Source organism: Littorina saxatilis, linkage group LG17, assembly GCF_037325665.1.
Source record: "Littorina saxatilis isolate snail1 linkage group LG17, US_GU_Lsax_2.0, whole genome shotgun sequence".
NCBI lineage: Eukaryota > Metazoa > Mollusca > Gastropoda > Littorinimorpha > Littorinidae > Littorina > Littorina saxatilis.
The window spans coordinates 64849895-64868028 of record NC_090261.1 but is presented as its reverse complement, the minus strand read 5'-3'; the positions used below and the strand labels follow the sequence as shown (position 1 = coordinate 64868028).

The 18134-nt window shown below is 45.6% G+C and overlaps 1 protein-coding gene across 3 annotated transcripts in view; it reads right to left on the bottom strand.

Annotated features, from left to right (window-relative positions):
• LOC138952160 (synaptotagmin-14-like) overlaps positions 1 to 18134 on the bottom strand; it is a 136810-nt gene that overhangs the window by 59714 nt on the left and 58962 nt on the right. Inside the window, exon 1 of one of the 3 annotated variants that reach the window (XM_070323756.1) lies at positions 1323 to 2455. The exons of the other annotated variants lie outside the window; for them this stretch is intronic. Coding sequence (XP_070179857.1) covers positions 1323 to 1740 — 418 coding nt within the window. The 5' untranslated portion in view covers positions 1741 to 2455. Of the gene's footprint in view, positions 1 to 1322; positions 2456 to 18134 lie in introns of those variants that run through there. 3 annotated transcript variants of the gene reach the window in all.

Below are 18134 nucleotides of genomic sequence, written 5' to 3'. Positions count from 1 at the left end.
CGTCCCAAGGACAGATTGTAAGAAAAGGCGTAGCCTTAAATCTTAATCCTTGTTAAATAAAGTTCAATTCAATTCAATTCTCTCTCTCACACCCACACACACACACACACACACACCCACCCACACACACACACACACACTCCAGTCTCGTAAAGCTTCCGGCTTCGGACAAGAACAATAGGACAAGAGGCTAAGGACAAGTTAAGAACACCGCCGATACTTCAGTACCTTGAGAGCCAACAAAAAGAGTCATTTACACACACTGTGCGCACAGCACGATACAATGGGGGATGTTTTCACAGGAGATCAATACTCCTCTAACCTAGCCTGGGGAAGGTCTTTACCAATTATGACAACACACGGTCTTCTTGTTAGGATAATGCCACTTCCACACGAGCGCTCTTTCTGTGGTTGCGAAAGGCACTACTCTGGCGTGGAAGTTGTTTGTGCGGAAACCCTCGTAATGTGAAAGGTATTACTTATTTATGTTTGTTGGGATGCGGCAGGTCTGCGGATAAAATAGCCATGACGTTTGGATGCCTATTAACACAATTTATGCCTTTCCGCTGTACACGTAAGTTATTCTTCATTACTGGGAATGAAGTCAGTCAAATAATTCTGTGTGATATGGTTGTTGCTCCTATTGCTATCTTGATTCTTGGACAATAACTCGGTAGTACGCAAGTTCATACACTTCATTGTGGGTCATCCTGTCCTCGTCAGAACAATACATTTCATTTAACTCTCTATTTACCGCAACCTTATAATTTCCCTTAAGCACAGGACTGACTTACGCATTCCAAGCTCGACGTCTTAATTACTACGAAATCTCGTCAAACCTAACGTCTCACCAGAACGCATGCAATACATAAACTTTACCCCCAAAAGTCCAGCATACCTGATCAAAATCAGCTATATTTTCTGTCTCTGAAAATCGATTATCGACTCCAGTATTCTTTAAGCCAAGAAAACTAACAACGAAATAAGCAAACAGACAAACAAACACAAAACAAAACAAACAAGTTAACTAGACAGACATTTGAAGAGACACTCTGGATGTACAAGGAAGTGTGTATAAGTCAACATACGGACAAGAAGCCGACAAAGGGACGAAACTCCGCTCAGAGCCACATGTAAAACCAGGGAAAAGTATAAAGTGGTTATGTCGGCAATGAGGGCCAGCTAAAATTCACTTAATACTGACATTAGCGGCAGCAACAAAAAAACATAACAAACTTAATGCCCGAAAAAAATCGGGAAAGGCGGCAGTTATGCAATAACGATACATAATACATTTAAAAACGGCGAAAAAGTCAACAAACCGTTTGCAGAAGGTGTTTCGCCTTTTTCCGTGGCGGCGTGCTTGTCCAAAGAATCTGTGGATTTGGTTTTCGCTTGTTGCGTCGTGCCCTTCTTGTCAACAGACTCCGTGGATTTCACTTTCTTCTTTTCCGAGGTGTCAGTCTTAGCCATAGATTCCACTGACCTGGCCTTACTGTCCGACTTTATGGTGGAGCCGTAGCTGGCCACAGAGTGTGAGGACTTGACTTTCTGGCCCTCGCCACAGTTATTGGACACGAGGTCACCGTTCTTAACGGCTTCCTTCTCGTCCGAATCCTCCCCATCGTCCTCAAAGCGGCCCCGGGCCTCCCCCCGCCCCGAGGGGAGGAAGAAGCCGCAGCAGAGAGAGAGGAGCTTTCGGGGGGAGTAGTCCAACCCCCACACCCTGTTGGCGAACATTAACAGGGAGTCACGTGCACCACGTGCACCTCGCTAGGACACAAACACGATCACCGGCCTGGGTTTGCCGTGGTCACAGCCATAGTACCAGGGTTCTGTCTGGTGTGGACACTTCCTATGCAACAAGATGGAAACAGCTTCTTTCTCCTTTCTGGAAATGACAGCATCACCTGCATACCATGACACTGGAGATACTCCACTTTCCTTTCGCACAAGTTGTTTAGTCCTGTCTGGCACGGTGAGTGTCTAGACGCTTTGTCCGGTATCTGACCACAACATTTTGTCCTGGATGCGGGTTGGTCAAAAGTGCCACACAACTATGCTGATTTAGAGATTGAGGATGAAAGTCGCTTGTTCATTTCAATGCTTGTTATTCTCTCAGGTGCCAGGATACTGGTTCTGAATAACTCTCACGTACTCTATTACACATGTCGTGTGCATTTAGAGCGCTTACTTCCTTTTGTTTATCAGAAATTATGCTGATTTAGATTATCTTCCTCTTTCAACTTTCTACACTTGCTTCTTCTAAAGGCTATTTGTGTAGAAGCATCTCCACTCGAGACTAAGACATGACGATGTAAACCAAGTCAGTCGCACACGACGGCAGTGTCTGGGCAGTGTTCAAATAGGTCTGGACGGTCTTGCTGACCACGACTACACAGCTCCACACAGGAGATTGGCCAGGGAATCAGATGACGCAGCTGTCATTTCTGTGCAACTTCTGCAAATGACCACAATTATTTCTAACTAACTCCTGTGTGGCTGGAACAGGCTGCGCATAGAACAAGAACGAGAGCCAAAGAAACCGTGTACCATCCACGTCGGACCACATCCGTCTTTGTTATCAAGACGTCAACATTTTCATGAACGTTTTTTTATGAACTGAATAAAGTTAGTGACAGAAAACTAAGAAACCATAAAAAAGAGTAAACGCTAAAGCGTTTCATCACTGTACCCTACGTTATCCCACGTTCTAATGACGTAACATTTACACCAAGAGATCGCGATGCAAAACTGAGAATGTATAAAGAACAGGTAACACGCGCGGACTAAATACTCTGAGTAAACTATTCACGAAGAACTTTTCTTTTGCACACAAAAACACCCAGCTGACAAACTAAGAATTAGAATCTAGGAAGAACCAAAGCAACCGTGCAAAATCCACGTGGATTACATCCACCCACAGTCTAGGGGCGACAACGTCTTAACAACAATCTTGTTGTCGTCAAGGAAAAAACGAGCAGCAAAACTTAATGCGTAACATCCACTTAGACTACAGCAGCGCAAATTCTAAAGACACAAACCATTCCTTAAAACAACCCCTTTTTCGTCCCCGAAAGAAAATGTTAGCAATTATAGACTGAGAATCTCCAAGAAGCAAAGATTAACTCGTAACATCCATTCGTCCTCGCTCTATAGACATAAACCATTAGAGAAAAGGCTTCCTTGTCGTCGTGGAGAAGCGGTAAGTGTTGCCAGACTGACAAGCTATCAAGCGGCAATGCTCCCGTGTGACATCTTTTGGGACTGCTACAGCCGCCCACGCTTACTGAAGCAAGCATTTCATTAAAAAGACTTTCCTGTGGCCGGGAAAAGTCAGCTACCTAAGATTGAGAAACGATTAACAGCAATACCAGCTCGTAACACTCATGTGGGCTACGTCCACCCGGGCTTTAGCAACACAAATCACTCGCAAGGAAAATTTGTCGCCAATGATGAACACTAATATACGACTGAGAACCTACCGTAAACAAGCAACAACCATCTGCACTGCATCACCTATGATCCACTGACGCACACATTTTACAAAGAAATCTGCTTGTAATTGGGGCAACACATTCAGCAATAGAAGATAGCCAATCCCAGAGCAACGTTCACACCTAATCCCATTATTGGACAACATCCGCTCAGGCTGTAAAGACGTAAGACACAAAGAAACATCTATTTCACCGGGTAATATAGTGTGTAAAGACGTAAGACACGAAGAAACATCTATTTCACCGGGGTAATATAGTGTGTAAAGACGTAAGACACGAAGAAACATCTATTTCACGGGGGTAATATAGTGTGTGAAGACGTAAGACACGAAGAAACATCTATTTCACCGGGGTAATATAGTGTGTAAAGACGTAAGACACGAAGAAACATCTATTTCACCCAGGTAATATAGTGTGTAAAGACGTAAGACACGAAGAAACATCTATGTCACCGGGGTACTATAGTGTGTAAAGACGTAAGACACGAAGGAACATCTATTTCACCAGGTTAATATTGTGTGTAAAGACGTAAGACACGAAGAAACATCTATTTCACCGGGGTACTATAGTGTGTAAAGACGTAAGACACGAAGAAACATCTATTTCACCGGGGTACTATAGTGTGTAAAGACGTAAGACACGAAGAAACATCTATGTCACCGGGGTAATATAGTGTGTAAAGAAGAAACCGTATATTTGCTGTCGGAAGAAATATTGGCAAGAAAAAACTGATACATTACCAAGATAAATGTTAACGGGTCATAACCATTTAAGAAAAAAAACCGCCCACGTCCTAATGAAGCTAAGATTTCATTTAAAAAGCCCTTTTTTGTGTCATTCACGAAGGAATGTGCTTTCACCGGGAACCAATGCTACCGCGTGGCATTGCAACATCCGATGACCACCTTATGCAACAAAAAAAAGTGAACTGTCAAGGGAATGTGCAGAGATGTGAGATGGTGGCGGCATTGTCTGAGCAGACGAGTCCCATTGACACCTGCCCCGGCCCCACGAGGGACAGACAGGTGTGTCACTGTAGTCAACCCCTGGAAATGTCGGCAACAGACACGTTCACTTCTCAATTCTTCATTTCGGTGTGTACAGTCGGACACTAAAACCTTAACCGTGTCTCTGTAATTTCCGCAGCCAAGTGTAGGTCCGATTCTAGGTCTAAAACCTTGTGATATCTACAGCCCCTGCGCAAACAATATTTGTGTCTCGTACACAAACGCACATACATACTTACACACAAAAACTTCGCACAGACGTTTATACTTAATACCACTAACATTCACGCCTTATTCTTATGACTAACGCATGACTAAACCACAGAATTCAATACGAGTGTCCTTATCTAAGTAATATGAATGAGGCACTCGACACAAAGCCCCTAAGTTGTTCACTAACAAAGATCACGGTAGTAGCCCGTACAAGCTGCGGATTTCAGACGTGGTGACGACTTTTGCAATCAACACTTAGAACATTAAAACAATAAAAACTAAATGCGCAGGAAGTTCTAGATGATCTTTGGAACGTTGGAACGTTGGAACGTCCAAAGCAAAGCTAACCACGATGTCAAGAACAGTAAGCCAATTCCACTAACAGTGCTAGAAGTTCAAGATGATCTTTGAAAGGTACCAAACAAACCAAGGTTAGTAAACCACTAACACTAACTATACAAGATGTTCCAGGTGATCTTTGAAAGGTACCAAAGAAAGCTAACCAAGGTATCAAGATCAGTAAACCACTAACACTAACTATACAAGATGTTCCAGGTGATCTTTGAAAGGTACCAAACAAAGCTAACCAAGGTGTCAAGATCCGTAAACCACTAACACTAACTATACAAGATGTTCCAGGTGATCTTTGAAAGGTACCAAAGAAAGCTAACCAAGGTATCAAGATCAGTAAACCACTAACACTAACTATACAAGATGTTCCAGGTGATCTTTGAAAGGTACCAAACAAAGCTAACCAAGGTGTCAAGATCCGTAAACCACTAACACTAACTATACAAGATGTTCCAGGTGATCTTTGAAAGGTACCAAACAAAGCTAACCAAGGTATCAAGATCCGTAAACCACTAACACTAACTATACAAGATGTTCCAGGTGATCTTTGAAAGGTACCAAACAAAGCTAACCAAGGTATCAAGATCAGTAAACCACTAACACTAACTATACAAGAAGTTACCGAAGATCTTTGAAAGGTACCAAACAAAGCTAACCAAGGTGTCAAGATCCGTAAACCACTAACACGAACGATACAAGAAGTTCCAGAAGAGAATTGGAAGGTCCCATGCAAAGCTAACCAAGACGTCAACGTAGCGTCACCGAGGCCAGGACAGTCAGCTACGTATTAGTCTGTCCAGTCTCAGAGCTAAGTCCACAGTCGGTCGGTCACTTTCCTGTGGGAATTGATATGCACAACTACACACACAGTGGTAGCAGTAACAGTGGTAACAGTAACAGTAGTAACAGGTTTCAGCTGCGTTCTCTGCACTCGCACAACACTGTAAGTCCACAAGGACACGAGATGCTGAAACAAGAAAAGTCACGCACGAGGCAAGTCCTGCAACCAATAAAAATTCCGCTTGTCACTCACTGTCTCCCGAGAAATGACACTGTGCGCACGAGCTCACGGCACAGGACGAGAAGTTTACTTCGTCCTTCGCCACTAACTCTACTCTAGCACTGTTTCAGGACTCCCTAGGATATACTTGCTCACACATATAACAACGAGGGTTTTGCCAAGTTTTTGCAGCCAAAAGTTGCGGAAGAGGCCGAGTCTTACGGCAAACACAAACTGGGTCTGTCATGATCTCGTGCGAGATGAGCGCGCGCTGGGCGCGTGGTGAAGTCGTTGTATCGATTGGTGGAGATTCCTGTGGGGAGGCTGTGTTGCGCTGCCTGGATCAGTGTGCCACTCCGGTGAGCACGTGCCACACTGTGCATGGTGTACACTCCATTACTCCACTTAGCCTCACTGCACCATGGCTCTCTTGGTTCAAACACTGGTTTATTCATGTTTCACTATTCATAATGCCAATAAAATCTTACGTGCAATAAAGAACACTCCATTAATTCACTTAGCCTGACTGCATCATGGTTCTTTGGCTTCAGTGTTTTACTCATATAGTTCAGTATTTACTGTGCCATGGACGCATGGACACAATAAAGAACACTCCATTAATTCACTTAGCCTGACTGCATCATGGTTCTTTGGCTTCAGTGTTTTACTGATATAGTTCAGTATTTACAGTGCCATGGACGCATGTCCAAAATAAAGTAGCCCAACAAGTTGACATTTGAAGTGCGCCATAAGGGACACCTTTTTGCAGCATGGCCTCTTGTCTCCCGCTTTATGTTTGTTTACACCACGTGGCATGGCCTCTTGTCTCCCGCTTTATGATTGTTTACACCACGTGGCATGGCCTCTTGTCTCCCGCTTTATGTTTGTTTACACCACGTGGCATGGTCTCTTGTGATGAAGCTTTGCCCGTGTGTCAATAATTAACATGGAAGGTTTCCCGTGAGAAAGTCTGGCTGACTTGCGTGCTCAGAGCTGTCATCTACAGTTGCTTCCCTTTCTACGTCACTTTTTGTATTTGTTTTACAGGCAACATTATTATCATATAATTCTTGGCTGTTTGGGTTGTTTCTCCTCTTTAAAACACTCCCAATAGTAACGTTCTATGGCCCAAAGCCTTTTTGAAACCATGGCTTCTAACTTTTTACTGCTTACGTCTGAAATTATTTATATGGTTGCTCTTTCCTTCATTCTTTCTTTCTTTTCTTTCCTTTTTTTGGTTATTTTTTTCTTTCTATTTTTCAGTCTGGGGCAATGGACCGGCCAGTAACAGAATAACCTCCCCTGCCAACTCTTGATGCAGTAAAGACTAATGGAAATGCTACGTCAATAAGCCGTACACCAGACGTCCCTGAGAGCTTTTACCGTTTTTTGTTCCATTTCCCATTCCCTGATTAGTTTTGCACCGCGCGCAAGTCATGCGTGCAATAGGTGTCGATGAAATCATTACACGTCCGCCATGCTCAGCCTGCACGCTGCCTCCACTCAACCCGTCACAGAAAACACCCCCATTACCTGCACGACTGGAACTCGATGCCACCTGATTTTTTCTGAAGCTTATGTATAACGAAGGTACAGCGGGAAAATCTTGACAATATTCATTCCTGAAACGACAGTTATTTCATGATTCGTCAACTACGATTTTCATTTTCATAAGTGGAGAAAGAGTGACAAGCAATCGTTTTTCCCCGTGTGCTTTCGTGTAACTACTTCTCAATGTCTAAACTTTTGATGAAAACTTACGAAAGGTCCGATTTATAACAGCTGCACCAAACCTTGCCACTTACTCTGAAGGAAAAGAAACCAATCACACCCACTAAACATTTTCAATTCACAAAAGCTACAAGCAGGGAAGTTTTTGTTACAATTTCAAGAAACTCAATACCCATCAAAGTGCGACGAGAACAAAAGCAAAAGGGGATGAATAAATACACCGTTTAAATGTAAACAGCAGCATATCCCCCTGGGTTTTCGAGACAAAAACAAACAAAAAACAATTAAACAATCCTCGACCACATCAAGCCTCTTCAATAACATAATGACAGAAACAAGATAATATTATTTTGGGCTGCACAAATATCCCAAAATAGATCATTATCTTTCGCAAACTCAAAATGGCAAATCCCCTTCACAAACAAGCCAAACTTATTTCCACTGTCGGAGCCCGCAGGTAATCAAAATGAAGTCTGAGAATAGAACTAGTGCTGGCTCAATTTCCAGTTACCCCACTCCACATAATTATAACGAGAAATTCTACACGTCCATCAGATCCACAGTAAATATCTGTAAACAGGTCCAGTTATCGGAAGGAAACGGACCTCCCAGGACTCCCGAGGTAACGTCATCACACGAGACGAGATGTGTGCAACTCCACATGAAATGAGATAACGAAACGGATGGTATTGGAACTGAGAACCGTAACTGAGACACTGGAAATATCCAGAAGCCAGGCTCCAGAGTGAAATAGAGATGGAATAGCTATATGTCTAGACAAGGCTGAAGGACAGAGAAATTTAACTGAGAGACAAAAGACATCTACAAGCGTGGCTACGGAGTGAAATCCAGAAGGGATAGCTATGAGAATTGACAAGCCTGGATAACAGACCGATGTATTTGAAACACAAAAGATATCCACAAGCCTTGCTTCAGAGTGAAAGCAAGATTGGATAGCTATGTACAGACAAGGCTGAATACCAGAGACATGCAACTGAGACAGCAAAGATATCCAGAAGCCTGGATACCGAGAGGACGCGAGAGGAGCTGGCTATGAAAGATCGAAGAGCAGAGAATCATAACTGATACATCTGAGATGTCCACAATTCAGACAACAGAGTGGAAGCCATTAAGAATGCCTCTGAAGAGAAAAGACTGAATAATAGAGAAGTGTAACTCAGAAACCATAGCGATATTATCAAGAAGCCAGTCTCAATACTAGACACGAGAAGGAATCGCTATGTACTGCAAGAGTCCAAAGAAGAGAGAACTGCAATTCAGAAACCATAGCTATATATCAAGAAGCCAGTCTCAATACTGAACACGAGAAGGAATAGCTATGTACAGTACTGCAACAGTCCAAAGAAGAGAGAACTGCAATTCAGAAACCATAGCTATATATCAAGAAGCCAATCTCAATACTGAACACGAGAAGGGATAGCTATGTACAAGAACAGTCCAAAGAACAGAGAACTTCAACTGAGCTACGGAGCTGTCCAGAAGCCAGGTCTACAATGGAAGCGAGAGGAGGGAAAAGGTCTGCAGTTGCAAGGCCGAAGAACAGAGAACTGATTGAATAGGCAGCGAGGGCCGACTCCGACAGACAGCGGTTTCAAGCCAGCCTCCCAAGCCAGCCTCCCAAGTAACGATTGGATTAGTTTCAATGGCAAACCAAACACTTCTCTCCCATCGGTCAAACGAAGCCTTGTCAATTTTCACAATGGATCCACGACACAATTTATCCCTCCCATCGACCCACTGTTCCAACCGAGCTCTCGCACTAGTCCCGTAGGATAGGACTATCGGACTATGCTTCATTTGATGTAAAAATACTGGCCCGGTAGGTTAGAACTTTCTGATTATGATTCATTTCATTACAACAAAAATATTGGCCCGGTAGCATAGAACTATCTGACTATGATTCATTTCATTACAATAAAAGCACTGACCCGGTAGGATAGAACTATCTGACCATGATTAATTTCATTACAACAAAAATACTGCCCAGGTAGGTAAAAACTTTCTAACTGGAACAAAAATACTGGCGCGGTAGGATATAACTATTTGGCTATGACTAATTTGAGTAAAGCAAATATACTGGTGGGATAGAATTATCTGGCTATGTTTAATTTGATAATAAAATAAAGATAAAAATAATCAATGACATAATAAAAAAAGGGAAAATATAAAAACCGCACCCAGCACAGAAGCAGCCTGTAGGCTGTGGGTGTGTATGCAAGTGGAGTACTGCTCTCAGCACATACCAAATCGAGGTTTTGTCTATATTTGTTGTGTGTCCAAGAACAAATATGCTGTTATGCCATGTAAAATCCTGGACAGGTCTGAGGTTGTTTACACGATCCTTTACACTGGAAAATCAATGTCTTTAAGACACTGCCTACAATTGTGAACTGCGTACACGCAAGGCTGTTAAAAGTAAATTTTTTCAGAGGCTTATTGTCCGTCAGGTCTTAATTGCCTATATTGGACATGAATTGGTTTATACGATTCGAGTTTTTACGCCCTCACGGCTTTTGATGTATGCGTGTTTAGGTGGTATCAGCCATCTGCACTTATGGTAGAATGACCAAGATCTTTAACGTGCCATTGTGGTGACACGGGGGTGGAAGATGGATACCGTCTCTGGGTCTGCACATAAAGTTGACCCGTGTCCGTCCCGGCCCCGATTCGAACCAGCGACCTTTCGATCACAAGTCCAGTGCAAGGCTGTTGCCGCACAAAGGCGTTTTTACCAAGCAACGCTGTGCACAAAAAGTGCCCGACGGCGTGCAGATCACTGACCGACGTCACGATTGGTCACATCACTCACGTGTTCAATTTCCTGGGTGCCATGCATACCCACAGGGCAGGGAATTGCCAATCTTCTGTGCAAGGGAAAAATATTTTTGTAGTCGACTCGCACTGCCGTAAGGCGATATATTTTGTTGTTGAAATCTTACCTCTTCTGTTGAGAAAAAAATTGAACTTTACTTCTGTGGCACGTGGAGAAAAATAGCATTTCTTGGTTGAGGGGAGGAGGAGGGGGTGTTTCAGTTTTGTAAATAACAGGCTAAGAAGCGACGGGGAACACTAGATGGGGAACACCAAGTACGGTAGCAGACCATTTGTAAGCAATCCCTGTCTATTGGCTGTTCCAAGACTGACCATTAAAGAAAAACACGACATTTTCCATGGCTCCTGCACGCAACGCGGAAATTGAAATCAGAAGTTCCCTGCACTTAGATTCCTCGCATGGCTTTGCAACTTTTTTCTTTTCTTCAAACTTTCTTTCTGAGTCTAAAAACAGTCCGGCTCACCATCTCTCAGATCGCACAAGGGTTTACACGGGTTGAAAACATCCCACACACCGACAGTCAACAGATCGCATTAGGGTTTAAACGGGATGAAAACATCCCACACACCGACAGTCAACAGATCGCATTAGGATTTACACGGGATGAAAACATCCCACACACCGACAGTCAACAGATCGCACAAGGGTTTACACGGGGTTAAAACATCCCACACACCGACAGTCAACAGATCGCACAAGGGTTTACACGGGTTGAAAACATCCCACACACCCACAGTCAACAGATCGCACAAGGGTTTACACGGGTTAAAACATCCCACACACCGACAGTCAACAGATCGCACAAGGGTTTACACGGGGTTAAAACATCCCACACACCCACAGTCAACAGATCGCACAAGGGTTTACACGGGGTTAAAACATCCCACACACCCACAGTCAACAGATCGCACAAGGGTTTACACGGGGTTAAAACATCCCACACACCCACAGTCAACAGATCGCACAAGGGTTTACACGGGTTGAAAACATCCCACACACCCACAGTCAACAGATCGCACAAGGGTTTACACGGGATGAAAACATCCCACACACCCACAGTCAACAGATCGCACAAGGGTTTACACGGGATGAAAACATCCCACACACCGACAGTCAACAGATCGCACAAGGGTTTACACGGGGTTAAAACATCCCACACACCGACAGTCAACAGATCGCACAAGGGTTTACACGGGGTTAAAACATCCCACACACCCACAGTCAACAGATCGCACAAGGGTTTACACGGGTTGAAAACATCCCACACACCCAGTCAACAGATCGCACAAGGGTTTACACGGGTTGAAAACATCCCACACACCGACAGTCAACAGATCGCACAAGGGTTTACACGGGTTGAAAACATCCCACACACCGACAGTCAACAGATCGCATTAGGGTTTACACGGGATGAAAACATCCCACACACCGACAGTCAACAGATCGCATTAGGGTTTACACGGGTTGAAAACATCCCACACACCGACAGTCAACAGATCGCATTAGGGTTTACACGGGTTGAAAACATCCCACACACCGACAGTCAACAGATCGCACAAGGGTTTACACGGGATGAAAACATCCCACACACCGACAGTCAACAGATCGCACAAGGGTTTACACGGGATGAAAACATCCCAGACACCGACGGTCAACAGATCGCATTAGGGTTTAAACGGGATGAAAACATCCCACACACCGACAGTCAACAGATCGCATTAGGATTTACACGGGATGAAAACATCCCACACACCGACAGTCAACAGATCGCACAAGGGTTTACACGGGTTGAAAACATCCCACACACCGACAGACAACAGATCGCATTTGGGTTTACACGGGTTGAAAACATCCCACACACCCACAGTCAACAGATCGCATTAGGGTTTAAACGGGATGAAAACATCCCACACACCGACAGTCAACAGATCGCACAAGGGTTTACACGGGGTTAAAACATCCCACACACCCACAGTCAACAGATCGCATTAGGGTTTACACGGGGTTAAAACATCCCACACACCCACAGTCAACAGATCGCACAAGGGTTTACACGGGGTTAAAACATCCCACACACCCACAGTCAACAGATCGCACAAGGGTTTACACGGGATGAAAACATCCCACACACCCACAGTCAACAGATCGCACAAGGGTTTACACGGGTTGAAAACATCCCACACACCCACAGTCAACAGATCGCACAAGGGTTTACACGGGTTGAAAACATCCCACACACCGACAGTCAACAGATCGCACAAGGGTTTACACGGGGTTAAAACATCCCACACACCGACAGTCAACAGATCGCACAAGGGTTTACACGGGGTTAAAACATCCCACACACCGACAGTCAACAGATCGCACAAGGGTTTACACGGGTTGAAAACATCCCACAAACCGACAGTCAACAGATCGCACAAGGGTTTTTAACGGGGTTAAAACATCCCACACACCGACAGTCAACAGATCGCACAAGGGTTTACACGGGTTGAAAACATCCCACACACCGACAGTCAACAGATCGCACAAGGGTTTACACGGGTTGAAAACATCCCACACACCGACAGTCAACAGATCGCACAAGGGTTTACACGGGTTGAAAACATCCCACACACCCACAGTCAACAGATCGCACAAGGGTTTGCACGGGTTGAAAACATCCCACACACCCACAGTCAACAGATCGCACAAGGGTTTACACGGGGTTAAAACATCCCACACACCCACAGTCAACAGATCGCACAAGGGTTTACACGGGTTGAAAACATCCCACACACCCACAGTCAACAGATCGCACAAGGGTTTACACGGGGTTAAAACATCCCACACACCCACAGTCAATAGATCGCACAAGGGTTTACACGGGGTTAAAACATCCCACACACCCACAGCCAACAGATCGCATTAGGGTTTACACGGGTTGAAAACATCCCACACACCGACAGTCAACAGATCGCACAAGGGTTTACACGGGTTGAAAACATCCCACACACCCACAGTCAACAGATCGCATTAGGGTTTACACGGGGTTAAAACATCCCACACACCCACAGTCAACAGATCGCACAAGGGTTTACACGGGTTGAAAACATCCCACACACCGACAGTCAACAGATCGCACAAGGGTTTACACGGGATGAAAACATCCCACACACCCACAGTCAACAGATCGCACAAGGGTTTACACGGGATGAAAACATCCCACACACCGACAGTCAACAGATCGCACAAGGGTTTACACGGGGTTAAAACATCCCACACACCCACAGTCAACAGATCGCACAAGGGTTTACACGGGATGAAAACATCCCACACACCGACAGTCAACAGATCGCACAAGGGTTTACACGGGTTGAAAACATCTCACACACCCACAGTCAACAGATCGCATTAGGGTTTACACGGGATGAAAACATCCCACACACCCACAGTCAACAGATCGCACAAGGGTTTACACGGGATGAAAACATCCCACACACCGACAGTCAACAGATCGCACAAGGGTTTACACGGGGTTAAAACATCCCACACACCCACAGTCAACAGATCGCATTAGGGTTTACACGGGATGAAAACATCCCACACACCCACAGTCAACAGATCGCACAAGGGTTTACACGGGATGAAAACATCCCACACACCGACAGTCAACAGATCGCACAAGGGTATACACGGGATGAAAACATCCCACACACCCACAGTCAACAGATCGCATTAGGGTTTACACGGGGTTAAAACATCCCACACACCCACAGTCAACAGATCGCACAAGGGTTTACACGGGGTCAAAACATCCCACACACCCACAGTCAACAGATCGCACAAGGGTTTACACGGGGTTAAAACATCCCACACACCGACAGTCAACAGATCGCACAAGGGTTTACACGGGGTTAAAACATCCCACACACCGACAGTCAACAGATCGCACAAGGGTTTACACGGGATGAAAACATCCCACACACCCACAGTCAACAGATCGCACAAGGGTTTACACGGGGTTAAAACATCCCACACACCGACAGTCAACAGATCGCACAAGGGTTTACACGGGGTTAAAACATCCCACACACCGACAGTCAACAGATCGCACAAGGGTTTACACGGGGTCAAAACATCCCACACACCCACAGTCAACAGATCGCACAAGGGTTTACACGGGATGAAAACATCCCACACACCGACAGTCAACAGATCGCACAAGGGTTTACACGGGGTTAAAACATCCCACACACCCACAGTCAACAGATCGCACAAGGGTTTACACGGGGTTAAAACATCCCACACACCCACAGTCAACAGATCGCACAAGGGTTTACACGGGGTTAAAACATCCCACACACCGACAGTCAACAGATCGCACAAGGGTTTACACGGGGTGAAAACATCCCAAACACCCACAGTCAACAGATCGCACAAGGGTTTACACGGGGTTAAAACATCCCACACACCCACAGTCAACAGATCGCACAAGGGTTTACACGGGGTTAAAACATCCCACACACCCACAGTCAACAGATCGCATTAGGGTTTACACGGGTTGAAAACATCCCACACACCCACAGTCAACAGATCGCACAAGGGTTTACACGGGGTTAAAACATCCCACACACCCACAGTCAACAGATCGCACAAGGGTTTACACGGGGTTAAAACATCCCACACACCCACAGTCAACAGATCGCATTAGGGTTTACACGGGGTTAAAACATCCCACACACCGACAGTCAACAGATCGCATTAGGGTTTACACGGGATGAAAACATCCCACACACCGACAGTCAACAGATCGCACAAGGGTTTACACGGGGTTAAAACATCCCACACACCGACAGTCAACAGATCGCATTAGGGTTTACACGGGTTGAAAACATCCCACACACCCACAGTCAACAGATCGCATTTGGGTTTACACGGGTTGAAAACATCCCACACACCGACAGTCAACAGATCGCACAAGGGTTTACACGGGATGAAAACATCCCACACACCGACAGTCAACAGATCGCACAAGGGTTTACACGGGATGAAAACATCCCACACACCCACAGTCAACAGATCGCACAAGGGTTTACACGGGGTTAAAACATCCCACACACCCACAGTCAACAGATCGCACAAGGGTTTACACAGGGTTAAAACATCCCACACACCCACAGTCAACAGATCGCACAAGGGTTTAAACGGGTTGAAAACATCCCACACACCGACAGTCAACAGATCGCATTAGGGTTTACACGGGTTGAAAACATCCCACACACCGACAGACAACAGATCGCACAAGGGTTTACACGGGGTTAAAACATCCCACACACCGACAGTCAACAGATCGCATTAGGGTTTACACGGGTTGAAAACATCCCACACACCGACAGACAACAGATCGCATTTGGGTTTACACGGGTTGAAAACATCCTACACACCGACAGTCAACAGATCGCACAAGGGTTTACACGGGGTTAAAACATCCCACACACCGATAGTCAACAGATCGCACAAGGGTTTACACGGGTTGAAAACATCCCACACACCGACAGTCAACAGATCGCATTAGGGTTTACACGGGATGAAAACATCCCACACACCGACAGTCAACAGATCGCATTAGGGTTTACACGGGATGAAAACATCCCACACACCGACAGTCAACAGATCGCATTAGGGTTTACACGGGATGAAAACATCCCACACACCGACAGTCAACAGATCGCATTAGGGTTTACACGGGGTTAAAACATCCCACACACCCACAGTCAACAGATCGCATTAGGGTTTACACGGGGTTGAAACATCCCACACACCGACAGTCAACAGATCGCACAAGGGTTTACACGGGGTCAAAACATCCCACACACCCACAGTCAACAGATCGCACAAGGGTTTACACGGGGTTAAAACATCCCACACACCCACAGTCAACAGATCGCACAAGGGTTTACACGGGGTTAAAACATCCCACACACCCACAGTCAACAGATCGCACAAGGGTTTACACGGGGTTAAAACATCCCACACACCCACAGTCAACAGATCGCACAAGGGTTTACACGGGGTTAAAACATCCCACACACCGACAGTCAACAGATCGCACAAGGGTTTACACGGGGTTAAAACATCCCACACACCCACAGTCAAGATCGCACAAGGGTTTACACGGGGTTAAAACATCCCACACACCCACAGTCAACAGATCGCACAAGGGTTTACACGGGGTTAAAACATCCCACACACCGACAGTCAACAGATCGCACAAGGGTTTACACGGGGTTAAAACATCCCACACACCCACAGTCAACAGATCGCACAAGGGTTTACACGGGGTTAAAACATCCCACACACCCACAGTCAACAGATCGCACAAGGGTTTACACGGGGTTAAAACATCCCACACACCCACAGTCAACAGATCGCACAAGGGTTTACACGGGGTTAAAACATCCCACACACCCACAGTCAACAGATCGCACAAGGGTTTACACGGGGTTAAAACATCCCACACACCGACAGTCAACAGATCGCACAAGGGTTTACACGGGGTTAAAACATCCCACACACCCACAGTCAAGATCGCACAAGGGTTTACACGGGGTCAAAACATCCCACACACCCACAGTCAACAGATCGCACAAGGGTTTACACGGGGTTAAAACATCCCACACACCCACAGTCAACAGATCGCACAAGGGTTTACACGGGGTTAAAACATCCCACACACCCACAGTCAACAGATCGCACAAGGGTTTACACGGGGTTAAAACATCCCACACACCCACAGTCAACAGATCGCACAAGGGTTTACACGGGGTTAAAACATCCCACACACCCACAGTCAACAGATCGCACAAGGGTTTACACGGGGTTAAAACATCCCACACACCGACAGTCAACAGATCGCATTAGGGTTTACACGGGTTGAAAACATCCCACACACCGACAGTCAACAGATCGCATTAGGGTTTACACGGGATGAAAACATCCTACACACCGACAGTCAACAGATCGCATTAGGGTTTACACGGGGTTAAAACATCCCACACACCGACAGTCAACAGATCGCATTAGGGTTTACACGGGGTTAAAACATCCCACACACCCACAGTCAACAGATCGCATTAGGGTTTAAACGGGATGAAAACATCCCACACACCGACAGTCAACAGATCGCACAAGGGTTTACACGGGGTTAAAACATCCCACACACCGACAGTCAACAGATCGCACAAGGGTTTACACGGGGTTAAAACATCCCACACACCGACAGTCAACAGATCGCACAAGGGTTTACACGGGTTGAAAACATCCCACACACCGACAGTCAACAGATCGCACAAGGGTTTACACGGGGTTAAAACATCCCACACACCCACAGTCAACAGATCGCACAAGGGTTTACACGGGGTTAAAACATCCCACACACCGACAGTCAACAGATCGCACAAGGGTTTACACGGGGTTAAAACATCCCACACACCCACAGT